Raw genomic sequence first — 27,035 nt, forward strand, 5'->3', positions numbered from 1 at the left:
GGTGTCATTACTGAATGCAGGAAAGTTAATCCCATAATGCTTAAACAAAGCCTTTTCATTTTTACATTTCCTTTGAATGTCTTCCACTCCTGTTGCACCTTGAATTCTTTTGGGGTATTTTCTGGTATTTTGGGGTATTTTCTGGTATTTTGGGGTATACTTTGGTGTATTTTGGGGTATTTTCTGGTATTTTGGGGTATTTTGGGGTGTTTTCTGGTATTTTTGGGTATACTTTGGTGTATTTTCTGGTATTTTGGGGTATTTTGGGGTATTTGCTGGTATTTTGGGGTATACTTTGGTGTATTATGGGGTATTTTCTGGTATTTTCTGGTATTTTGGGGTATACTTTGGTGTATTTTGGGGTATTTTCTGGTATTTTGGGGTATTTTGGGGTATACTTTGGTGTATTATGGCCGTATTTTCTGGTATTTTGGGGTATACTTTGGTGTATTTTGGGGTATTATCTGGTATTTTGGGGTATTTGCTGGTATTTTGGGGTATACTTTGGTGTATTTTGGGGTATTTTCTGGTATTTTGGGGTATTTTCTGGTATTTTGGGGTATACTTTGGTGTATTTTCTGGTATTTTGGGGTATACTTTGGGGTATTTTGGGGTATTTTCTGGTACTTTGGGGTATACTTTGGGGGTATTTTCTGGTATTTTGGGGTATACTTTGGTGTATTTTGGGGTATTTTCTGGTATTTTGGGGTATTTTCTGGTATTTTGGGGTATACTTTGGGGTATTTTGGGGTATTTTCTGGTATTCTCTGGTAGTTTGGGGTATTTCCTGGTATTTTGGGGTATACTTTGGGGTATTTTCTGGTATTTTCTGGTAGTTTGGGGTGATTAGTAGGAAGAACAGGCTTGACTGTGGACACTGACACATTACATGTGTTCCAGCAGCTTCTAGTTCATTGCAGACCTGCTTTTTGGTGGTTCTCAGTTGACTCTTGACCTGTATATGTTTGACCCAGCAGATTTGGTCACATTTCCAGTAGACCCATAATACATTTATAAAACCAAACGTCATGAATATTTTTTGTGACAAAGAAGTAGTGCTCCAATCATGCTAAAAACTGCATACATGTTCTTTACAAGTGTATGTAAACCTTTGACCACAACTGTACATTGAGAATAGGTAATATCTGATGGTTGTATGTGAAAGAACACCCTACAAAACCAACGTATAGACATAAAATATATGAAAATTGCATGTTCAGAAGCAAAGATACACACTTCTTTCTGGGACGCTGTGGCACGAAGTTGGCGCAATGCTATTTGGACATGCCTAGGGATCACAAAGAAACTTGAATGATTACTATTGCAATTTTCCCTGGGTCAAACCACAGACTGACTGGACTAAGACACTGACTCTCAGCCCACTGCCGTCTGCCTCATGACCAGCTTACAATTCACAGCAAACAAAGCAATTACCCAATTAGGCTGGCAAAAAGCTATAACTTAATAAGATATTGATTTCGTATCTAGTTATCATGTAGCCTATTTGTTATCAACTCATAGGTATTCTGATTGATAAGATATTCCTTTATTGATCCCGTTGGGGAAATGTGGGCATCGTAGCAGCATATGGGAGGGGGAGGGGAGGTACAGGTAGGGGCAGGGTAGACATAAATATAGGCAATACAATTGGATCTAAATAAAATATGAGAAGAAATGAACAGTGTAAACAATATAATTAACTCTGAATATAAGAATACGAGAAAAATAAACAGTGTAAACAAATGTGCAGATGAGGGTCTGTGCCTTATTGGTTATAATATATGTTACAATAAATATAGGCAATAAAATAACCTATGACTTATCAACTCACTGGTATTCTGATTGCATGATTAAACAACCATAGCCTTGCAATGGCCTAGACATACAGTAACCTATAATAAAATATTTATTTATAATTTTTATATATAATTGTAACTTTATCCATTATTTCTCATAGCTCATCAATTCAACACAGCGACCTTCTTCACCTCTTGCTTCTCAGGAACATGACTCTGTCCGTGGTGCTGAAATTGACTCACACACCTGAGTATTTTTCAAAAAGCACTACATATTTTTCTTCATGAGATTAAAGGCTATCTGACAAAGAAGCGGGTTGCTGCTGGGCAGGGGAGCGGGGGAGTCAAAGCTGGAGGGCATTTGGTTTTGGTATACACATATACAGTCTACTATCAATTGAACGGTGAACCACACAGCCTTTTCAAGTGGCGCTCAGACGGAGTAGTAGGGTGTATCTGCCCTGTTGCTCAGAGACGACTCCAAAACATCTATAACTCCAGGGAGCCACCAGGGGGCGCAGTATCCCAAACATTCCTCCTCTCCTCTCTCCTTGTCTTTCCTCTGCTACGTCATTGGAATCTCAAAATGGCCCCTTTCCGCTGTCCGGAGTGGGGACGTGCTGTGATACATCTGTCATTCTTCTGATCAGGCCGGAGGAGGATAATACTAGTGCAACCGCAACTGTTTCAGTGTGAAAGACTGTTGTTGGGAATATACATATCGAGCGACGTCGTTGACAAATGACTTAGTTGGTGGCGGCCGGTAGGTAGGTAGGTTTGGTTCTTCTTTGCTCACCGAGAGATGATGACGCTTCGGGGGGCGCCCCCCTGCGGCTGCGCGCGGCGTTTTGTGTGGCAGGGAAATAATGAGAGGATGTGAAGAAGAATGAGTGAGTGACATGGAGAACATAGAGGGTGGCTTTTCTCAACCCGCGATCGTAAACGAGAAGGAGAAGGAGGAGGAGAAGGAGAAGGAGAGTGGTGCGCCTGTCAACCGACAGTCTGACGGTAAAACCGATTCCCCAGCTCACCGCCACCATCCTTCTGATGTCATCATCCACCGGGAGGAACCCGGTTGTCGGTGCGGACGCGATGATGACGCATGGTCGTGTGACGCCGGGGAAACGGACGACCACTGCCCGCCGGTTGTAGGGTGCACCACCACCACCAGTGCGTCTATCATCCCGTGTGCGCGTATTATTACCGCTAGTGAAGGCGCAAAGATGCTCGATATTGTCAACGGGAGCGGCGGCGGCGACGTCGTTTCTGACGGGATTTGTGGCGACTGCTCCTCCGGGAACGCGCCCGGTGGCACGGCTACAGATGGACCGAGTGTACCGTGCAGCTCGACTGGCGATGGAATAGACGGAGGGGACGCTCATGATGATAGTCAATCGTTTTTGTCAAATGCAGACAGGACAGAACTTCCAAACAAACATTCATGTACAGCGGATGCAGTGACCGCTATATGTCCCACTATAGGGTCAGAGACTCACCCTGGACATGGTCTGGAGTGCTCTGAGGGGACACGCAGACTGAATGTTGGCTGTTTAGTGGCTGATTTGGGGACTCAAACGTGCCACTGCACAGGGACCGTCGGAATGGAAACCAAACTTGTAAACGGTGGATTCATTTCAGGAGAGAGTAGCAGTAGTAGTGGGACACGGCACACAAACCCAACTTCACCTCTTCCTCCAGGCGGGGAAGTGGTTGGGTGTCTCTCGCACTCCCGATCCGAGAAACCCTCCTCGTCCATGGGCGCCGATTCGATACACAGTCAGGGCTCTCCTCCTCAGGCAACCACAGGAGAGGAACCTCATTCTGGAGCGGTCAACGCTCACTGTAGAGCACAGAGGAACGCAACAGAACCTCGGCCAGACGGGACACGTTGTAGCTCAGAACTCGCCTCTCGGGGTGTCCGAAATCCAAACTCTGAACCCGGTCGGGCCCCAGTGTCTCCCAGCATACCGGAGGATGACACGGAGGCGGAGGAGGCCTTAAGTCTCTCGAACCTGGGACTTTCCTACACCCCTACCTCAGGCCCCAGGTCTCTCCCCTGCAGCGTGAGCTACGACTCTGCCCCCCTGAGCCCTGGTTCCAGGCTGGAGGAGGCCGGGTCCGACGAGGCGTTTGGGGACGTCCAGCAGCAGTGTGACCAGAGGTTCATGGACGTCAACCTGGGCTCCAGGAACACGTACGAGTGCAGCAACAGGAGGCAGAGCGCCCCGGGGCACCTGCCCCAAGGAGGGCCCTTCAGAGCGGGGGAGACTGCAGACTCCAAGAGGCCTGGCAGCATAACTGAGTACTTTGGCAGGTAAAAAAAAACATTTATTCACTTCTGACCATTTCTGATTCATTGGAGAGGCCACACCCCATCAGCTGGCCGCCTCTAGTACAACAGCAGGCCCTAGGCAAATAAAACATATTATTATAATTATATATATATATATTTTTTTTGGGGGGCTTTTTCTTTATTTTTCACCCATCCCAATTTAGTCGTTATGCCAATCCCCTTCCTGGTCGTTGCACGCATTGCCCCACTGTCGGCCTGGGGAGGGTGTAGAACTACCACACATGTGGAGTCGCCAGCCGCTTCTTTTCACCTGACAGCGAGGGGTTTCACTGGGGGAACGTAACGTGTGCGGAGGTTCACGCTATTTCCCCCAGATCCCCTCCCTGCTGAATAGGTTCCCCGACCGCAGTCACAGTTTACCATGACCAGGACACATACCCCACCGGCTCCCCACCTGCTAACACTGCCAATTGTGTTCGTAGGGACAACTGACCAAGCCGGAGGTACCACTGACAGCTGGATTCGATCCCAGAGTCTCTGCGGTGGTAGGCGAGCCGCACCATGGGCCCTTTTAATTTGACCCCAAATCAGATCTCTGACCTTAGAGGGTAACAGCAGGTTCAACATTTTGCTGTTCGGTTGAAATGATGTTTGACACAACGATTTAGTTTTGAGGGGCCCTCTGATTGGTTGACACGATGAGTGACGTTCCTCTGATTGGCTGGCTGACTCACCAGGACCTTGATGAAATAATTACATACACATTCTGCAGTCAAAATTCTGATTGGTTGGGGGCCTATTAGGGAAGGCTGGGTCCTCAGCACAGTGGCTGATCTGCCTAGTGGGCCTGCATGTACACATACAACATACACATACAACATATACACACACACACTCCAGTCTGCACCCATTTATTTGTGGATGTTTCGGTCAGGCAACCATGAGAAATGTCAACAAATGGACAAGATGCAGAGAAAGTGTGTGCGTGTGTAGGATGGGCCCAGCTCTCGGTTCTATGGATCTATGGATCTAGTACTTGTGCCAAACCCCAGGAGAAAAACCTGTGATTTTGTAGATGTAGAACATTAGTTTGGGGTCACTGTTTGAGATGGACTCATTTATTGACTGCAAGAGAGAGATCTTCTTCTTCTTCTTTTTTCTTTCGGCTTTTCCCGTCAGGGGTCGCCACAGTGGATCATCCGTTTCCATCTGCGTCGTCCTCCGTCACTCCCACTGCCCGCATGTCCTCCTTCACTGTGTCCATAAACCTCCTCTTGGGCCTTCCCCTCCTCTTTCCTGGCAGCTCCATCTCCAGCATCCTCCTCCCGATGTACCCCACCTCCCTCCTCCGCACATGTCCAAACCATCTCAGTCTTGCTTCTCTCACTTTCTGCCCGAACTGCTCAACATGGGCCGTTCCTCTGATGTAGACATTTTCGATCTTGACCAACCTTGTTCCTCCTAGAGAGAACCTTAGCATCTTCATCTCTGCCACCTCCAGCTCCGCCACCTGCTTGTTGGTCAGTGCCACTGTTTCTAGACCATACAGCATAGCTGGTCTCACTACCGTGCTGTAGACCTTTCCCTTTACTCTTGCTGGTACCCTTCTATCACAGATCACCCCTGTCATCCTTCTCCACCAGCACCACCCGGCCTGCACTCTCTTCTTCACCTCCCTACCACAGTCCCCATTACTTTGGACTGTTGACCCCTTAAACACGTCCACTTTTGGTACCTCTACTCCTTGCATCATCACCACCCCTCCGTCTTCCTTCCCATTCACACACATGTACTCGGTCTGGCTTCTGCAGCTGCTCACCCTCATCCCCCTTCTCTCCAGTGCATGCCTCCACTTCGAGAGAGAGATCTAACATACAGTATTTACACTGAGAGATCTAACATACAGTATTTACACTGAGAGATCTAACATACAGTATTTACACTGAGAGAGATCTAACATACAGTATTTACACTGAGAGATCTAACATACAGTATAAACACACTGAGAGATCTAAGGGTGCTTTCTCACTCACCATTCCGGTCCGTACCGTCTTCATTCCGGGTAGGGTGCGAACTCGGTGCAAACCCCCCCCCCCTCTCCCCCCTCTAGTTTGTGTACACACTTCAGTCTTGGTTCGCTCCGGGTTCTGTTTACGGTTTGCGTTTTGAGCGTCTAAGCTTGCCGTAGGCGATGATGTCACGCTCGAAACTGTAAACACAGGAAGACACGGCGGTGGAGACTGGATAATAATAATAATAATAATGCAGGACCTGTTGCAGAGGTCTTTATTCGGCATGCAACGACACTCAATGTTTTAGCGGTACACACACAGCGGTTAGTTTTTAGCACACACACCGGAACACACACGCATCTAACATACAGTATTTACACTGAGAGATCTAACATACAGTATTTACACTGAGAGATCTAACATACAGTATTTACACTGAGAGAGATCTAACATACAGTATAAACACACTGAGAGAGATCTAACATACAGTATTTACACTGAGAGATCTAACATACAGTATTTACACTGAGAGAGATCTAACATACAGTATTTACACTGAGAGAGATCTAAGCTACAGTATTTACACTGAGAGAGATCTAACATACAGTATTTACACTGAGAGATCTAACATACAGTATTTACACTGAGAGATCTAACATACAGTATTTACACTGAGAGATCTAACATACAGTATAAACACTGAGAGAGATCTAACATACAGTATAGACACACTGAGAGAGATCTAACATACAGTATAAACACACTGAGAGAGATCTAACATACAGTATTTACAAATCTAACATACAGTATAAACACACTGAGAGAGATCTAACATACAGTATTTACACTGAGAGAGATCTAACATACAGTATAACACACTGAGAGAGATCTAACATACAGTACTGTATAAACACACTGAGAGAGATCTAACATACAGTATAAACACACTGAGAGAGATCTAACATACAGTATAAACACACTGAGAGAGATCTAACATACAGTATTTACACTGAGAGAGATCTAACATACAGTATAAACACACAGAGAGATCTAACATACAGTATTTACACTGAGAGATCTAACATACAGTATAGACACACAGAGAGATCTAACATACAGTATAAACACACTGAGAGAGATCTAACATACAGTATTTACACTGAGAGAGCTAACATACAGTATAAACACACTGAGAGAGATCTAACATACAGTATTTACACTGAGAGATCTAACATACAGTATTACACTGAGAGAGATCTAACATACAGTATAAACACACTGAGAGAGATCTAACATACAGTATTTACACTGAGAGATCTAACATACAGTATTTATACTGAGAGATCTAACATACAGTATTTACACTGAGAGATCAAACATACAGTATTTACACTGAGAGAGATCTAACATACAGTATAAACACACTGAGAGAGATCTAACATACAGTATTTACACTGAGAGATCTAACATACAGTATTTACACTGAAAGATCTAACATACAGTATTTACACTGAGAGATCTAACATACAGTATTTACACTGAGAGAGATCTAACATACAGTATTTACACTGAGAGAGATCTAACATACAGTATTTACACTGAGAGATCTAACATACAGTATTTACTTACTGAGAGATCTAACATATAGTATTTACACTGAGAGAGATCTAACATACAGTATTTACACTGAGAGATCTAACATACAGTATTTACACTGAGAGAGATCTAACATACAGTATTTACACTGAGAGATCTACATACAGTATAAACACACAGAGAGATCTAACATACAGTATTTACACTGAGAGAGATCTAACATACAGTATTACACTGAGAGAGATCTAACATACAGTATTTACACTGAGAGAGATCTAACATACAGTATTACACTGAGAGAGATCTAACATACAGTATTTACACTGAGAGAGATCTAACATACAGTATTTACACTGAGAGAGATCTAACATACAGTATTTACACTGAGAGAGATCTAACATACAGTATTTACACTGAGAGAGATCTAACATACAGTATTACACTGAGAGAGATCTAACATACAGTATTTACACTGAGAGAGATCTAACATACAGTATTTACACTGAGAGAGATCTAACATACAGTATAAACACTGAGAGAGATCTAACATACAGTATTTACACTGAGAGAGATCTAACATACAGTATTTACACTGAGAGATCTAACATACAGTATTTACACTGAGAGATCTAACATACAGTATTTACACTGAGAGAGATCTAACATACAGTATTTACACTGAGAGAGATCTAACATACAGTATTTACACTGAGAGGGATACACTTTCAGACAACAACATGCTGCTCTAAGACTTTTAATAGTTCAGACAACAACATGCTGCTCCATGACCTTTAATAGTTCAGACAATATGCTGCTCCATGACTTTTAATAGTTCAGATCTAAGTGACGTAAGGTGTTCTCTTCCAGGTGTCACACATCTGATGAACACCAAGTGAGGTGGCAAGCAACCTTGCTTTTTAACTATGAATTAATAATTGTTTTGGAGCGGCATGCTGTTGTGCAGTCAGTGCAGATATACTGTACTTTGCTTAACCTTAAGAACTCATATCTTGCACACTTCTAGGGTAGGAGGCGAGCACTGATCTAGGATCAGTCTATTTGTATTGGTGAGTATGTATGTGTGCGTTGGTGAGTGTGTGTATTGGTGAGTATGTATGTGTGTGTATTGGTGAGTATGTACTGTATGTGTGTGTATTGGTGAGTGTGTCTGTGTGTTGGTGAGTGTGTATGTATGTGTGCATTGGTGAGTGTGTCTTAGTGTTGTAACTCCACACCTCCATACGTGTCTCTGTCCTTCATTCAACATTTAAAGGAACAGGTTGAGACAGCGGCCTGTCGGAAAGCTAACCCTGTCACGCACTGAGTAGGAACTCTCCACTAGAGTTGTCTCTATCTTAGTCTGCTGCTCAACTAAATGGCCATAAGGATGTAAGTCGACAAAGACTTCAGTTGTTTGTTTGATTTATTTAAAAAATAAATCCTTCAAATGTCACTCACTCACTCACTCACTCACTCACTAGAATACTTGACTGCATTCATTTGTGGAAGAACATTAGAGTGGAACAACAACACCACCCACTTTCATGCATGTTATTTCTATGGTCTAAAGCAGTCCAGAAAATATTAGTGAACGCGAAAACAACTGAAAATGACTTCTCACGACCCCATTTTTGATTCTTTATTTGTTCAAATGTATTCATACCACACAGCTCTAATTGTATATAACCAAGACAAACATTTTATGTATGAGTGTGTATAGCGTACCCCAGTGTTGTAGTCGAGTCACTAAATCTCGAGTCCGAGTCGAGTCTCGAGTCCCCAGTGTTCGAGTTCAAGTTCGAGTCACCAAAGAAGAGTCTGAGTCGAGTCCCCATTACCCTAGTCTGAGTCCGAGTCCAAGTCACCAAGTCCACTAGTCCACTCTGGCAGTCAAAGAGCTGACTACAAATAAAAAAAGGTCAACATTAAACATAAATGACACAGCGCACAGCGGTCACCATTTCAAAGGGAGTTTATTTACTTTGTGACACAATAGCCAAACAAATGCACTAGCCATCCATATCTAGCCAAATGATTAGGGCCTATTACATTTTTTGTTTTAATAAATAACTATTTATCAAGTCCGAGTCCTTGTCTGCACCTTCCGAGTCCGAATGCAGTCAATGCTCGAGTCCAAGTCCAAGTTCGAGTCATCAGTGCTCACGTCCAAGTCGAGTCACGAGTCCTGAAAATCACTCCAGGACTACAACACTGGCATACCCTTCCCTCCTACTCTGTGCTGACTGGATGCAGACAGTTAGTGTGTACAACGTACTAGGGGTGGGAATCGCCAGAGACCTCACGAATCGATACTATCGCGATACTTGCGTCACGATACGATACTATCGTGATACTAAATATATCGCGATAAGCTGAGTATTGCGGGAATTATTATTATAATTTTTTTTGGATCAAATTTAATTTATTACCTTTTTTCAACTGCAAAGTAAAACTTTGTCAACATGTTTTATCTAATAAAATAAAGTTCAGTCTGTTCATCTCACTTCAATCATTTTTATTGCAAATATGGTATTTTCTCAAGCAGACAGATGTAAACACTGTAATCTGTGTTGCATGTACCTGACAAACTGAACTGTTTGTATTACAGTCATATTCCAACTTAACTGAATGCACATGTGTGTGTGGACTACTGTAATATTACAGGTATTGAAATGAACAATGCAACTTCCTGACTGGATGCAGACAGTGTGTACAACGTACCCTTCCTTCCCACTCTGTGCTGACTGGATGCAGGCAGATGTACAAGTGTGTATACTAGTGTACGCTTCCCTCCCACTCTGTGCTGACTGGATGCAGGCAGATGTCTAAATGAGAGATCTGGGGAAGAGAAGGAGAATCAACAATACACTTTTACATTTCCATACATTGTATTGAATGTAAAAGATTTTCAGATTTCTTTTTAATTCTGTATTTGTATTTGTATTTATTTAATGTATTGAGGTTGTTGCTCCCCTTGCTGTGTGCGTGGAAGTGCTGTTCTGTTCGTGTGTTATTGTACTAGTTTAGTAAAGGTCATTTATGAGTGGTTGACGCAATAAAGTCAGTGTTTTTGGAAACACAGATTTCCCAATAAATTGACTCATCAGAGGGGTTTTGCTGAGGGAAGGAGATTGTTATGAATCCGTGTGTTGTCATCATTCTAAATGTGTGTCTGTCATCATTCTAAATGTGTGACTGTCATCACTATCAGTTTTGCTGAATGCATTTGTTGTCACGGGTGATTTGGCAGAAGGCTTCGGTAAAGTAAGTCCATGTGTTCTGTTTGTTTTGGTCTCTACTCCATTTGGGTCTGTACAGGGTGTGTGTCTTGGATAGGGATGTGGTGGGGATTGACGTGGTGGAGATTGATGTGTGGGGTGGGGTGTTTGGAAAACTGACTGTTCGGGGGGGAGGGGGTTCACACATACCTTCAAGCAACTGAAGCATTGGTATTAAATTCCTCAGTCTAAAGAGATGACCTTGCCCCTGGCAAGCCTTCTAGTGATCCATTGTTAAAGCGCCTCCGAGTGAATCTCTTCCAGTAATGAAGAACACTCTTATCTCAGTTTTTGGATGAATCCCACTCATGAGAAACAACTAATATGTGATTCTTCTTGCAGGGAGTGCAGAAACATCTGCACTATCACAGATAGCTGATAAATTACATTATTAAATGTAGCGTAATACTAAAACAAACTAAAAGCTCAAGGACTCCTATAGGAGCCAAAGCACTCATGAGTTATACCTTATTTCTATTGGCTTAGTTGCCTACACTGTTAAAGTCTACATTTCAGAATACAATAGGGCTTAGCTGTATATTTATGTTATTGTATTATTATATGAATGTTTATATGTTTATTTTTATAACCTTACATTGAAACGGCATTAGGAATATTGATTGGATTTAGATAAAGTAATTGAACCGTCGTATTTGTCATAGGGCCTAACAAAAATAATGGTTTGGTTCCGGTTGCCGACCGACCCTGCCGATTTAGGTGCGACCCAATTTATTTTATGAGTTTAAAAATAAAAATAAAAGATTAAAAAAAATTATTTTATTTTTTACAATAAAGTTTCATAGAAATCTTAGTCAAACCTTTAGTATTATGGATATTAAACATGCTGGCAGAGTACATGCATCCATGTTGTTGTAAACATTTTAATTAAATAAAGAAATTCCCTATCTATAGTCGCCGTGGGAAAGAATACATTTTTTTTTAATAAAATAAATTCCCTACCTACCCATGGCCTTAACTGACAACCAACAGGAAACAAACAATATTTTTTGTTATGCCTAGGTCTTAAGATCGGTCTAAACCCTCACATCCAGTGTTCTGTGCCATTCTGGGTTCTCAAATGACTATTCTCATAGGAGAATGTGTAAAAAGGACTATTCTTCTCATAGGAGAATGTGTACAAAATGACTTCTAGTCATTTAATTCTGAACTAAAGCTGTACCATATATCTTCTGGGTCCCTCGGACAGAATGCTATGTAATGGGGGTCCATGGTCTATAATACATCTGGGGGTCGATGAGAATCCACGAGAATCAGGCCTGGGCCATATGGATAAAATATCATATTTACAAAATCTTTCTTCATTTTGACAATATAACTGTATTTGACAGTGTTTAATTTCCCAGTACAAATTACAATGTGATATGCCATTTATTTGTATATACTTATCTTGGAATTGTCGTGGTGATAACTTTCTTTTATACTTTTGTAATACTGCTGCAAGGGGGGAATGTAATCGTTTGTTTGCAGAAATGGCTTTGCTTATGGACAATGACGTTTCCGAATCCTTTTTTGCTTTTGACTGATATCCTGCTTCCCCCTTCCCTTGTGTGTGTGTGTGTGTGTGTGTCCTGCTTCCCCCTTCCCTTGTGTGTGTGTGTGTGTGTGCGCGCGCGCGCGTCTCTCTCTCTCTCTCTCTCTCTCTCTTTCTCTCTCTCTCTCTCTCCAGGGGCCTGTTCTCTAGGAAGCAGAGGGTGGCGAGCCAGAGCGCGCCCGGCTGGAAGCTGTTTGGTAAAATTCCCCTGAGAGAGAGTCCCACCAAAGACTCAAAGACCATCAAGCAGGTCAGTCCCATTAGATCCACTATACTAACATATAATACACTATACTAACACTAACATAGAATACACTACACTAACACTAACATAGAATACACTACACTAACAGAATACACTAACACTACACTAACACGAACATAGAATACACTACACTAACATAGAATACACTATACTAACACTAACATAGAATACACTACACACTAACACTAACATAGAATACACTACACTAACATAGAATACACTACACACTAACACTAACATAGAATACACTACACTAACATAGAATACACTACACTAACATAGAATACACTATACTAACACTAACATAGAATACACTACACACTAACATAGAATACACTACACTAACATAGAATATACACTAACACTAACCTAGAATACACTACACTAACATAGAGTACACTATACTAACATAGAATACATACACTAACATAGAATACACTAACACTAACATAGAATACACTACACTAACATAGAATACACACACTAACACTAACATAGAATACACTATACTAAAACTAACATAGAATACACTACACTAACATAGAATACACTACACTAACACTAACACTAACATAGAGTACACTACACTAACATAGAATACATTGGTGTGCTGGGGGGGCAACATCAGCTTGAGGGACTCCAGCAAGCTGAACAAGCTGGCGAAGAAGGCTGGCTCAGTAGTGGGTGGTGAGCCGGCTAATCTGAGGTGGTGGCTGAGAGGAGGATGAGGAAAAAGCTAGAAGCCATCCATCCAGGCCTATTTGCAGTGTACTGTTGTGAACACTTTGTCCTGATGTCTCTCTCTCTCTCTCTCGCTCTCTCTCTCATACATGTATTTACACAGGGAAGATTGACTGAATGTACTTGTTCACAGGCTCAGGAGCTGCCCATATATAATCCTGTACAGAACACAGTATCATGGTAGTTGCATGGTAATCTCAGGTTTTACTATGCTATTGGCCATTGTATAAATAATTTACCATGGTACTGTAAGCGTTACGTATCACAATGACCTCACTTTTATACTTAAATAATACCATACTATAATCCAATTTCAACCACGATGCTGATGATAATATATCATGGTATTTCCATAATTGTCTACCATCATGTTAGTTACCAAAGAAATATGGAAATCCCATGATGCCTTTTTGGAAATACTGTGATACTTTTCAGTGATTTCAGGGGCATTTTATGAATCTTGAGGATAATTTCTCCTCTGAGCCCCTGTTAATGTCTTACCCTGGTGTGCAGTAGAGCAGGTGATTTGAGCTTTCTGTCTCTGGAGAAAGGAGAGAAACATTCTCCCCTGGTTATTCATTACAAGACATCTGATCCGTCTACTTCTCTTTTAACCTGCTGACTGTTTCACTGACTTCAACTTCCTCTCAGCGCATGTTCACCACAGACAGATGCCTGTGTTTTCTTGCTTCATAGTTGTGGTCGTTGGCACCATTAGCACTAGAGAGAAATGTTGAACTTCAAAGCCTGACAGTTCTACTGCTAATATACGTCCTACACTACTTACTACTACTACTACTACTACTTACTACTACTACTACTACTACTACTACTACTACTACTACTACTACTACTACTACTACTACTACTACTACTACTACTACTAACATGGCAGCAGAGATACACATGCATCTGTCTGAAGACTAGTCCTGCATGTATCAACAAATGCGCATGTTGTTGTGACTTTACCATTATTACTACCAAATGTAATAATTGTGGAATATGACTATAATGAGCTGTATGTGTATCATGAACCAAGCATACCTGTACTTTATACGAGACAAATAAACGTCTGCTAGTACTACTACTACTACTACTACTACTACTTCTACTAATTACTACTACTTCTACTACTACTACTACTGCTTCTACTACTATACTACTACTAAATACACTAAATACTAAATGTTCAGTTGCTATTGCATGCACTCATCTGTGTTTCACTACACACTTGAGTGCATGCTTACCAACTGTTAGTCTGCAACACTACTAGACATCTAAGAAGGGAGATCCCCCCTTGAATGGCCCCTTCTAAGGTTTCTCTCCTCCACACTGCCTGTGGAGCATTTTTTCCCTATTGTTAGGTTTTAGTGAGTTTTTCCTTACCTTCGCGTGGGGTATGTCTGGGAGTGCTTGCATTCTTTCATTTATTTGCATTTATTTTAAATTTGTTGGACCTTATGGTGTTCTTGTTCTGTTCTTGACTTATTGTTATGTTTCTTCTTGACTTGTTTAAAGAAGACATGTACGGCCCATGGGGACATTAACGTGTGTTGTCGGGCCTTACAAATAAATTTGATTTGATTTACTACTACTACTACTACTACTACTACTACTACTACTACTACTACTACTACTACTATACTTCTACTTCTACTACTATACTACTACTGCTTCTACTATACTACTACTACTACTACTACTACTGCTACTACTACTATACTTCTACTACTACTTCTACTATACTACTACTTCTACTACTACTTCTACTACTGCTACTGCTTCTACTACTATACTACTACTACTTCTACTACTACTACTGCTTCTACTATACTACTACTACTGCTTCTACTACTACTACTACTACTGCTTCTACTACTACTACTACTACTACTACTGCTTCTACTACTACTGCTTCTACTACTACTACTACTGCAGTACTATGAACAGTGCTATGATGATACTGTATATGTGACAGGGCTTACATAGAAAAGTAGGGCTTGTTCTTTTTAGGGCGTCAGGAGTAAGATGCATTTGTCATAACTATCTGCTGCTGATTTCCAATCAGCTTCCAACCAGTTACGTTTCTTTTCTTTACTTGACCCAACTATGTAACACACATAGATCTGTATCACACATACCTGTAATCTAGTATAGGAAGGAAGTATCTCTTACCAGATTTGTATCATATTATCCTGACACTATGATGTCAAACAATGATGACTTGGCATAAAAGTACAGGATACAGAGATATAGCATTGCAATACTGTCAACATGCCTACTTACCTACCTACCTACCTACCTAACTGCATGGCAAACTATTTTTCAATACAGCCGTTGTTTGAAAACAATTACACTTTTAGTGAATGCCTATTTCATACAGAACCATTTTTTAAAGTTCAAGCACACCATGTTTTGGCAGGTAGTGTCTTCATCAAAGATAGTGAGAGGGTGCCTTGGGGATGGTTTGGTGGTTATGACCCCTGTCTCCCTTCTCTCCTGTGTCTCCCCTACTCTGTTTCCCTCTCAGCCTTCCTACTGTCTCAATAAAGAACCTTCTCTCCTGTGTCTCCCCTACTCTGTCTCCCCCTCAGCCTTCCTACTGTCTCAACAAAGAACATTCTCTCCTGTGTCTCCCCTACTCTGTTTCCCTCTCAGCCTTCCTACTGTCTCAATAAAGGACATTCTCTCATGTGTCTCCCCTACGCTGTCTCCCTCTCAGCCTTCCTACTGTCTCAACAAAGAACATTATCTCCTGTGTCTCCCCTACTCTGTCTCCCTCTCAGCCTTCCTACTGTCTCAACAAAGAACATTCTCTCCTGTGTCTCCCCTACTCTGTTTCCCTCTCAGCCTTCCTACTGTCTCAACAAAGAACATTCTCTCCTGTGTCTCACCTACTCTGTTTCCCTCTCAGCCTTCCTACTGTCTCAACAAAGAACATTATCTCCTGTGTCTCCCCTACTCTGTCTCCCTTTCAGCCTTCCCACTGTCTCAATAAAGAACCCCTCCTGTGTCTCCCCTACTCTGTCTCCCTCTCAGCCTTCCTACTGTCTCAATAAAGAACCTTCTCTCCTGTGTCTCCCCTACTCTGTCTCCCTCTCAGCCTTCCTACTGTATCAATAAAGAACCTTCTCTCATGTGTCTCCCCTACTCTGTCCCCCTCTCAGCCTTCCCACTGTCTCAATGAAAGACAAAGTGCTGAGGGCAGTGGGCTGCCCACAAAAAACTATTGAGACATTGAGGAGTGGCAGGACCTACCTGCATACCTGTAGAACCTGCTGGCTAGCTGATAGTATCTCTGTGTCCAAACTAACATACAGCAGATAACTATGCGATCAGCTTTCCTTCCTGTTTAGCTAAAGCCATGCAGACTATCCGGAGTAGCTAGTGTCTGACCCAAATGCTTCCCGAGCTTCAAGCGTTGCCATGGTAATTGACACCAACATCAGTATTCAGTTCCCTTTTTTCTTTTTCTTAATTTTTTTTTACCCCATCCAAAAATAAGAATTAACCCAGGAAATAAGCATTTGCTTATTGAAATAGAAACCCCAACAGTATTCATTATGAATCAACATTATTGATTATGAATCGACACTATTTATTATGAATCAACATCCATCGGTTCTTCTCAAACAAGGATATTTAGAACTTTCACAAAACATCTACTGTACCTATTTTATTTTCATCTCATTTCTTCTACTGCTTCTACAACTACTAGTAGTACTTCTTCTTCTACTACTACTACTACTTCCAGTCCTAATGAGCGACGGAGACAAAATGCGGACCGTTATCCGCGGCTGGCGACTGTAGCCACGCGATGGCTTTGCATCCCTACCATCTCAACCCCTTCAGAGCACATTGTTTTGAAAGCTGGCTTTATTGTGAGCCAAACGAGAAAGTCCCTGTTGCCAAAGAATGTGGACACGTTGGTCTTTCTTTCTTTCACACAACCTAAAGCAGGTTGGGCCTCATATCAGTCCCAGCCCCCAGGTATGTTAATTTGTGTTGAGGCTTAGACCACAGGGGCTATTTCCGCTAGACTGTAATTCATGTCTTCACTTTGATTTGATATGGTTGTTTGTTTAGTTTGATCAATGCACGTTTAAAGTGAAGGCACTGTTTTATTTATTGCTTTTTTCATTTGTATTTATTGTGCTTTATGAAGCCTCACGTGACTGACACTTTGTTTTTGTTCATGTCAATCCTAAAGGGAACAGAAGCAATTCTGTTCATTATTTAAGAGTTCATATAAAGATCTACACAGAGACTATTTCACTTTTATTAGGTCTGTATAAAGAGACTATTTCACTTTGATTAGGTCTAAAGAGACTATTTAACTTTGATTGCCTGAATTTCCACAAGGGGATGAATAAAGTATCTATCTCTCTATCTGATTAGGTCTATATAAATGACTATTTCACTTTGATTAGGTCTGTATAAAGAGACTATTTCGCTTGATAAAGTGTTTCTCTAAGGCTCTGTGGTGATTGTTCTACGTGATAAAGTGTTTCTCAGGCTCTGTGGTGATTGTTCTACGTGATAAAGTGTTTCTCTCAGGCTCTGTAGTGATTGTTCTACGTGATAAAGTGTTTCTCTCAGGCTCTGTGGTGATTGTTCTACGTGATAAAGTGTTTCTCTCAGGCTCTGTGGTGATTGTTCTACGTGATAAAGTGTTTCTCAGGCTCTGTGGTGATTGTTCTACATGATAAAGTGTTTCTCTCAGGCTCTCTGGTGATTGTTCTACGTGATAAAGTGTTTCTCTCAGGCTCTGTGGTGATTGTTCTACGTGATAAAGTGTTTCTCTCAGGCTCTGTGGTGATTGTTCTACGTGATAAAGTGTTTCTCTCAGGCTCTGTGGTGATTGTTCTACGTGATAAAGTGTTTCTCTAAGGCTCTGTGGTGATTGTTCTACATGATAAAGTGTTTCTCTCAGGCTCTGTGGTGATTGTTCTACGTGATAAAGTGTTTCTCTAAGGCTCTGTGGTGATTGTTCTACGTGATAAAGTGTTTCTCTCAGGCTCTGTGGTGATTGTTCTACGTGATAAAGTGTTTCTCTCAGGCTCTGTGGTGATTGTTCTACGTGATAAAGTGTTTCTCTAAGGCTCTGTGGTGATTGTTCTACGTGATAAAGTGTTTCTCTCAGGCTCTGTGGTGATTGTTCTACGTGATAAAGTGTTTCTCTCAGGCTCTGTGGTGATTGTTCTACGTGATAAAGTGTTTCTCTCAGGCTCTGTGGTGATTGTTCTACGTGATGAAGTGTTTCTCTCAGGCTCTGTGGTGATTGTGTCTATATAAATAAATCTATGGTAAATGCTGAAGTGACATCAGTATTATAATAATAATAAACTTTATTTGTATAGCACCTTTCTAGGGCTGCACGATTTTGGGAAATAATCTAATTGTGATTTTTCTGACAGATATTGTGATTGCTATTAAATTTGCGATTATAATAATAATAAAAAAAATTAAGCAGCCCCACAGAGGTTTATTGTAAAATGCGGCTTGGGTCTGTTCGGGACACCGAGCCTGAAAATGTTTCTTTTTACCTGGGAATCGACACCGGTACCCAACGGTACCTTTTTCTTCTGTACTTTACTCTCCCTCTCTGAAGTCTAAACTTCACAACACACAATCTAAAACCCCTTACCTCCCTCTCCCAAACCGTTCCTACAACAATAACAACAACTTGCAAAGGAGATCTTGTATCTCAATGGGACTTCTTGGTTAAAAAAAAAAAGTATTATTTTTTGCGATTTGCTAATTGCATCATTTCAAATTTCGATTTAAAATCGATTAATCGTTCAGCCCTACACCTTTCATACAGAAACTGCAGCTCAAAGTGCTTCACAACAGAAAAAAGACAGGCATAAAATGAGCACATAAAGTGCAGACATAATCACAGTTTTTCACATTACGATCTAACATCCCAACAGGCCACCTTGTTTATGGTTTGATTCAGCTTTAAATAGACAATAATAAAAAGAGTAAGATAGAATAGACAGAGTAAAATAGTGCACATAAAGTGCAGACATATAAAATCAAAAAAAAATTTACAGTGCAATAAAATAGTTCTGGAATACTGTTCAACAGTTCAAAGTCGTCTTTACCTTCTCTGTTTGGTATCCACAGTTTAAAACTTGACAGTCTTTCCTCCTGTTTTATACCCACTTTGACCCTTCGAACCTCCCACTCAGGGCAAACCTCCCTCTCAGGGCGCAGTTCCCTCTCTCTCAGGGTGCAGTTCTGGGCCTGGGTCCTACAGTTTTGAAGCCTGACAGTCTTTTTTGTTTGATACCCACACAGTTTATTATTATGCCGGTATCAAGACTACACTGTTTTCACTGTGGCCACTGTGTCAGATCAGGTTATCATAGCATCATAACATCTCGCTGTGTCTTGGCCAGGAGACCGGAAGCTCTATGAGTTTGTCCCTCGACACATCGCCGCATGCTGCCTTGGCTCGAAGTCCACCAGGGCCCAGCAGGGGAGGAGGGGGGTTTGTTCTGGGCCCGGTGGGGGAGGAGGGGTTTGGTTCTGGCCCCGGCGGGGGAGGAGGGGGGGTTCTGACTTTTGTTTATTTTTGTCCAAAGTCAAAGAACACGTCGCAGGAATTGAAAAGAAAAAATAATTCTAACATACTAGACTTTTTGTCTGGGTGCTGTGGGGGTGTCCCAGACGCCACATCGCTGTTCTTTGTCATTAGTCAGTCAGTCAGGTTGTAAGTCGGTCCGTTAGCTGTAGCCAGTTAGCCAGCTAATAATCTGGTTTGTCAGCCAGCCAGCCAACCAACCAACCAATCAGTCCATTTGCCCGCTAAGTCAGTCAGTCAGTCAGTGAATAAATAGAAAGGAGAGAAACAAAGAGAGAGAGAGAGAGAGAGAGAGAGAGAGAGAGAGAGAGAGAGAGGGGGGGGGGGGTAGAGAGAGTGAGTGAGTGAGACTGAGAGCAAGAGGAACAAACAGAGCAAGAGGAACAAACAGGCAGACAGAATGAGAGAGGGATTAAGAGTAGAGTCGGACCAGGGTTGGTTTTGCCAGGGCAGGCTGTAGCATCTGGTGAGACTAGCGCCCCCTACTGGCTCACCACGGCATCAGATTTAGCCCTCTGGTAATAAACCAGGATCATATTGTCCTCACTAGCCTGGTTTCCACTGCAGGCCAGTAGTACATGTGTTTACTTTGGTAATATTTGTAAACATTGGTCCATAGTCACAAAGCCTCTCAAAGTGGTGAGTACTGATCTAGAGTCAGATTAGAGTCTGTTAGTTTTGAATTAGGTCATGAGGAAAATTGTTCCTGGCCACTGATCTAGAGTCAGTTTCAGTCTGTTAGTTTGAATAAGGTAATGAAGACAAGTGTTCCTGGTTACTGATCTAGGATCAGCTTCAGTCTGTTAGTTTGAATAAGGTAATGAAGAAAAGTGTTCCTGGTTACTGATCTAGGATCAGCTTCAGTCTGTTAGTTTGAATAAGGTAATGAAGAAAAGTGTTCCTGGTTACTGACCTCAGATTAGTATTCCTATTCTGGGAAGCTTTGTGAATATGGGCCATTAGGAGTAGAACAGAGCTATATTCCCGATTTTCTAATCTAAAGGATTAAGAAAATTCCAGATCTTGGGGGGGGGGGGGGGGCAGGTGGCGCACGGAGATTACGTTCGTCACCAACACCGGGAGACACTGGATTCGCCTGTTCGAATCCAGCTCCCGGCGTTGCTATCAGCTTGGCTGGCCTCTCACACTGATACAATTGGCTGTATCAGAGGGTGGGAAAGCTGAAGGGTGGGTCCTGGGCGTTGTGGACAGCGACCCCTACAGTTCGGTCGGGGCGCCTGCTCAGCAAGGGTTGGAACTAAGGAGAGATAGTGTGGCCTCCCACACGCTACACTCTCCCCGGTGAGAACCTGCGCGGCCAGGTTGGCCTGCCCCAGGCTGCACATGCGTCGGAGGAAAGCATGTGACAGTCTCCGGTCTCCCGGACCAACAGTAGGGGAAAGTACGCAACAACCAGGAAGGGTGGGATGGGAGAAAAATCGGAAAAAAGGAGGGGAAGAAAGATAATAAAAAAAAATAAAAATTCCAGAAAGTATATTTTCCACGTACAAATCAAACCTTTCAAAATTGTACGTGAGCGTTCTCACATTAGATTTAACAGGTCTTACAAAAAGTGCCATGCAGGTGAGCAGCCACTAGGGGCAGAGTGCCTAAGTGTGAGTGAATGAGCGCAAGCGATTGAGTGAGTTAGTGACCAGTTGCCATAGAGGTACTTCGCATCTAAAAATCATGAATTGGAGCGTTAGGCCACGTCTTTATTTTAAGTGCACATGTGCCAATATTCTTTTAGGTAACTAACACCTAACCTCACAGTGTGTGTGCCAATACTGGTTAATTTGCTGTCACGGCTGTCTATTTGAAATGTGATTGGCTGTTGTAACTGACACTGTAACTTTAGTTTGAAGTGTGCATTGCGTGCCGCTGGGTGGTTAGTGTCACTGTCTGTCTTATTTCAAATGCCTAATGTTTTTACAGAAGTGTTGTTTTTATTGCATGTCAACCTGTGGTTTGTTTCATTAGGAGAGTGGTCCTGGTGGTCTGACCTCTCTATCCACACCAGACCTGCTAAACTCTGGGGTATGGACACTCTCTCTCTCTCTCTCTCTCTCTCACTCTCACTCTCACTCTCTGTCTTCACTCTTTGTTATCTCGATCACTCTTTAACTTTATATCAGTCCTGCTCTTTCTCCCTCATTTATTAATCTGTCTCATTATTTCTTTCTGTCTCTAGATGTCTCTCTGGGTCTCCTCATACATCTCCCCCTCTCTCTCTTTTTCCTCTGTCTTATCTATCTATCTATCTATCTATCTATCTATCTATCTATCTATCTATCTATCTATCTATCTATCTATCTACTGTATCTATATATATATCTGTTCTTTTCTTTCAGTTGTGTCATCCTCTTATTGTTCTAGTCATTAGTCTGCATGCAGTCTAGCTGAGCATCGACCATCCTTCTGTTTCCACCGTCAGAATCCATGCCACACACACACACGCACACGCACACGCACACACACACGCACGCCTGCATACGTCCACCTGTTTAACATATGGTCTCACATGTTGAATATGTCTCTGCATCGACATGGATGTGTTAATGTGGCAGGTGTTTGTTATTGAAGCGTATCATTGTTGTTGACACCAGGTGTTGCATGGTGTCTTTGGGGTGTTTATGTTGCCATGGTGACGTGTCTTCCTCATTCCCTCCACGTTGGATAGAAGGTGGGAAGAGGAGAAGAGGGTTATTCCTCTCTTTCTTTTTCTCTCATTCCCTCCATTTCTCCACAGCCACATCTGTGTCATTCACTGACCTCTGACCTCTGCAGGAGGATTCATCCATCCACAGCGACCTCTCACCTTTCTCTCTGTCTCTGCCCTGTGTCATTTATCAATCATCCATACATACATACATACATCAACCAGCCATCATCCCTCCCTACATACTGTACATACATATATGCATACATCAACCATTCATCCATCCATCATCCATCCATCCATCATCCCTCCCCACATATATACAGTACATACATCAACCATTCATCCATCCATCCATACATCATCCATCCATCCTTCCTTCCTTCAATCATCCATTCATCCATCCTGTAACTGAGGGGTACAATTCCCTGACTGTATTGATAAGTATGGTATCATTAAACCACTACCGCTTTATGTACTTTAATTACTGGCCATACAGTACATGATATATAAATATAATGAACACTTCCCACAATGAACCGGTTCTACACAAAGTTGTCTTTAAGTATTTATTGCAGCAAAAGGTACATAATACTTCTCTATTATACTTTGAATGCACTTGTAAGGCAAAGGAATGTGCGTAGGCAAATCAACAATGAATGTCCATTCTCTGGTTACGCAGGAGGTAATTATACAACCTGAATCTTAGGGAATTATATCTATGGTACACTAGTAATATAGCGGGAGATACTGGAAGGGTCCCCCTGGTTGTAAGCCAGCAGGGGTAGAAGATCTGTCGGTAGTAGAGAGTCTGGTCAACGATGACTAAGGAGACTCCAAGTACAGGAGACGGTGCAATAGCCTCTTGATCCACAGACGAATACAGCTGTTCTCCGTAGACTGTAGCTCCACAGTGAAGAAAGCTAGCCGGCCTCAGGCTCTCTGAGGCGCCGACTCGACTTGGCTCCTCGCGGGGTAAATCCAACACGTGCAGGCGTCGGCGATTCTCCGCTCCATAAATCACAGGACCAAAGCAAATATATTCCAGCCGCAAAGGGCTATGTAGTCGTCGGGTAGATTAATCCAGTGTACATGTCCACACGGTTCTCGTCTAGGTCTCCTCGGGTGAAAGCGCCATGAAAGCAGCCCAGCCTGGATAAGAACTCTAGCTAATACGAGGAAGCGTTGGGGATGCTGGTCACTGTAGAACTTTAGCCGCACGATACACTATACACAAATAAACTATCACTGACTTAATAGAAATATGTCGCGCTCGACGGTATAGCGCCAAACTCTGACAATTCAGTTATTAATTCGCACGCGGTCTCAATGCTCTATTCTGGGGCCAAACAGGCCATACTTCACCGCACGTTGTATCGTGGGTGAGGCTTCAACTTATTGGGTAACTCTTGACTTCTGACTAAGTAAGACTAAGACTAAGTGCTTCTGTATTCACCTGCGCCGTATTTATACGCACGGTGAACAAACTAGTGCCAACGACATTTCTGTCTCGTATCCCTGGGCAAGGCCGGGCATGTTCAGACATGTCTTGTCGGTGGCCTTGAACCTGACTCCGGAGGCACGGCTCTGGCGCCTGTGGACCGCTGTCCAATAGGAGAATGAAATATTATGGTCTGTAATAGGCTAAAGGGATATTCCGTGTATATGTACAAGGAATATACAAGGGATATCAAACGATATACAAATACTATGCAATATATATCAATCAATAAATATATATATTCGGTTTAATCTGATCCTTTGTAACAGCCGCCCCCTAATTAGTCCCACCTAATTAGCTAAGCAGAGACAGATTAACCGCACTGTCCACTACTCAATGTCTGTTGTGAGGGGTCGGGCAGTTCACAAAGTCATGGGGTCATGGTCGTCATTAAGCGAGTCGGGGAGCCTTGGCGACTCTATCAGCCTCGCCACGGGTCGGTTGTATGTCCGCCCTTGGCCGAGCACTTCTGCCACTCTGACCTTTCCGTCGGCACCAGTGGTCACTTTGCTTACGCGGCCGGCCGGCCACGCAGCTCGGGGTAGTGACTGGTCTATGGTCATGACGACTGGACGGGATGAAGGGGGGCTTAGGAGGAGGCGGGCCTGAGACTGCTTTGATCTGTGCTTGGCTGTGCCTCCTCCTCCTCCGTCTGTTTCTCTTGTTTGCTCTGTACCCCGTCTGAGGAGGGGCCGGTCCCGGCCGCCCCGTCAAGGAGTCGCTTGGGGTGCTGGGTTCGAGGTCAGCTACGTCTGGAGCGCAGCTGAGGGGGGTGGAGTTCCGAACTCCCTCTGGTGCCCACGGTTCTCTCACGGGCCTCTCGCTTAATGTCAATAGCCTCTGCTGTACGAGGGAGTGGCCGGTGTCGCTCGCCTTTGTGTGTAGGCAGCTTGTAGACGTGGGTTGACTGTCAAGTCCGTAGAGGGGGCCCTGGAGCGTCCATCCCAGTCGGGTCTGAACCGCGACTGGGCATCCTTTGGGTCCGATGTGGGCCGCCTCAATTGGGAGAATGAGGTCCGCGTGGTCGGAGCCGATGAGCAGGGTCGGTGTGGCGCCGTCGATAAGCGGTATAGGTAGTTGACGTAGGTGCACATACTTAGCCATCAGCTGTGGGATGGGGTAGGTGTACTGAGTCAAGCCTATGTCGTGGCTGGTGAAGACGTTGGTTATACTATACTGCTTCTCGGGCTGGTCCACCGCTGCTATCTTGAAGGAGACCTTTTCACCTTTTATGGTCTTCTGGTCCCTTCTGATGGTGCGTATGGTCATGGTATCTTTGACACCCCGCAGGCCCAACTGGGCTGCTGCGGAAGCGAGGAGGAGAGTCTTTTCAGACCCATCGTCCAGGACGGCGTAAGTGTCCAGGACCTTGTCCTCGTAGCTCAGGAGCACTCTGACCACTTTGAGGAGCACTCGGGGGGTCCCGCTATGCTGGTCAATGTGGAGCACTCCTGTTGGTCGGTTGCCTTGGATCTTCTGGTGGGCTCCGCACCGTGCTGCGCGGTAAGCGGCGCCCGCCTGGGCCGCCCCTGCGCAGTAAGCGGTACCCGCCTGGGCCGCCTCACGCCACTGGTCAACTTGGACGGGGTTCAGTGTCTTATATTCGGCGCACTGTGCCAGCCAGTGTCCGCCGTCGCAGTAGGTACAGTAGGGAGCGGTCTGGTGGCTCTTCGGTACTGGTGCCACCGCCTCGGCATGGTACATTACCGCGGCGGGCCCACTCTGTTGTCCTGGCTGACGCCTGTTGATGTCATGCAGGACCTCTAAGTGGGTGCCACCGCACCTGCTGCACTTCTTCTTCAAGCGGCACTCAGCTGCTAGGTGGCTGCGCGCGCAGCGGAAGCAGCGGCGGTGGTCCTTGATCCACTGACTCACCTCGTCCGTGGTCAGCTTCCCGAAAGTGTCGCATTGGTACAGCTGATGTTCTCCCCCACAGTACTGGCACTCAATCTTCCACTGGTCCTCTTTCGTCGAGGGGGTACTGTGGTTCTTGCTGCTCGGTACTGATTCTGATTGGTGCATGACGGTCACCAATCTGCGGCCATCGTTTGCTCCCCTAGGTCCCTCTCTGGAGCTTGGTGTGCTCCGCATGAACGTATCCAACCGTAGGCTGTTGACTTCTCTCGCCAGGAAGTCGGCTAGGTCTAGGAGGGATGGTTCGGGACCGTTAGGATCACGGTGGTCTCTTTGCCGCCTGAAGCGCTCTTGTCGGGCGGGCGGAAGCTTCTCTAAAATCCTCTCGACATTAGAGTTCGCGTACAGTTTGTGCATACCCTTTTCTCTTTGCGCCCCCAGCATCCCTACCAGGGATTGTACCTTGATAGACAGGTCATCTAGTGAGCGATTGTCTGTGGCTGGGGGTAGGCGGTCAATATGCCTTATCTCTTGTATTACGTAGTCCCATATGCGTCCATATCTTTGGTCGAGTGCTGCTAGAGCCGCGGTGTATGGGGTAGTAGAGGTGGCATAGGCCAGCGCTATATTGTGTGCTCGGGGCACCTTGAGGTGCTTCAGTAGGATAGCATATTTGTACGGTTCATCAACTACATCGGACATCATTGTCTCTAAGCACATTCGTAGCTCTGTGTACTGTGCTCTGTTCTCGTGTGTGAAGTCCGGGAACGTCGGTGTGCCAAGGTACGATGCCATGGATGACTGGCACATCGGTGAGCGTTGGGGGAGAGGCCTCCTAGGCGAGTCTCCTCTTACGTGTCGTCTTGGGCTGGTACTCGGTGGGTACCAAGGGCCGGGTA

The 27,035-nt window shown here is 43.7% G+C and overlaps 1 protein-coding gene across 2 annotated transcripts in view; it reads left to right on the forward strand.

Annotated features, from left to right (window-relative positions):
- The first annotated feature begins 2,467 nt into the window (after positions 1-2,467).
- Positions 2,468-27,035, forward strand: part of tbc1d12b (TBC1 domain family, member 12b) — a 53,106-nt gene continuing 28,538 nt past the window's right edge. Inside the window, exons 1-3 of one of the 2 annotated variants that reach the window (XM_084330778.1) lie at positions 2,468-4,110; positions 12,663-12,777; positions 22,103-22,159. In XM_084330778.1, the coding sequence (XP_084186904.1) occupies positions 2,696-4,110; positions 12,663-12,777; positions 22,103-22,159 (1,587 nt within the window). In that variant the 5' untranslated portion in view covers positions 2,468-2,695. The remainder of the gene's footprint in view (positions 4,111-12,662; positions 12,778-22,102; positions 22,160-27,035) is intronic. The other variant, XM_084330779.1, reaches the window with a different exon arrangement.

The sequence above is a fragment of the Notolepis coatsorum genome, assembly GCF_963971535.1.
Source record: "Notolepis coatsorum genome assembly, chromosome: 15".
Lineage (NCBI taxonomy): Eukaryota > Metazoa > Chordata > Actinopteri > Aulopiformes > Paralepididae > Notolepis > Notolepis coatsorum.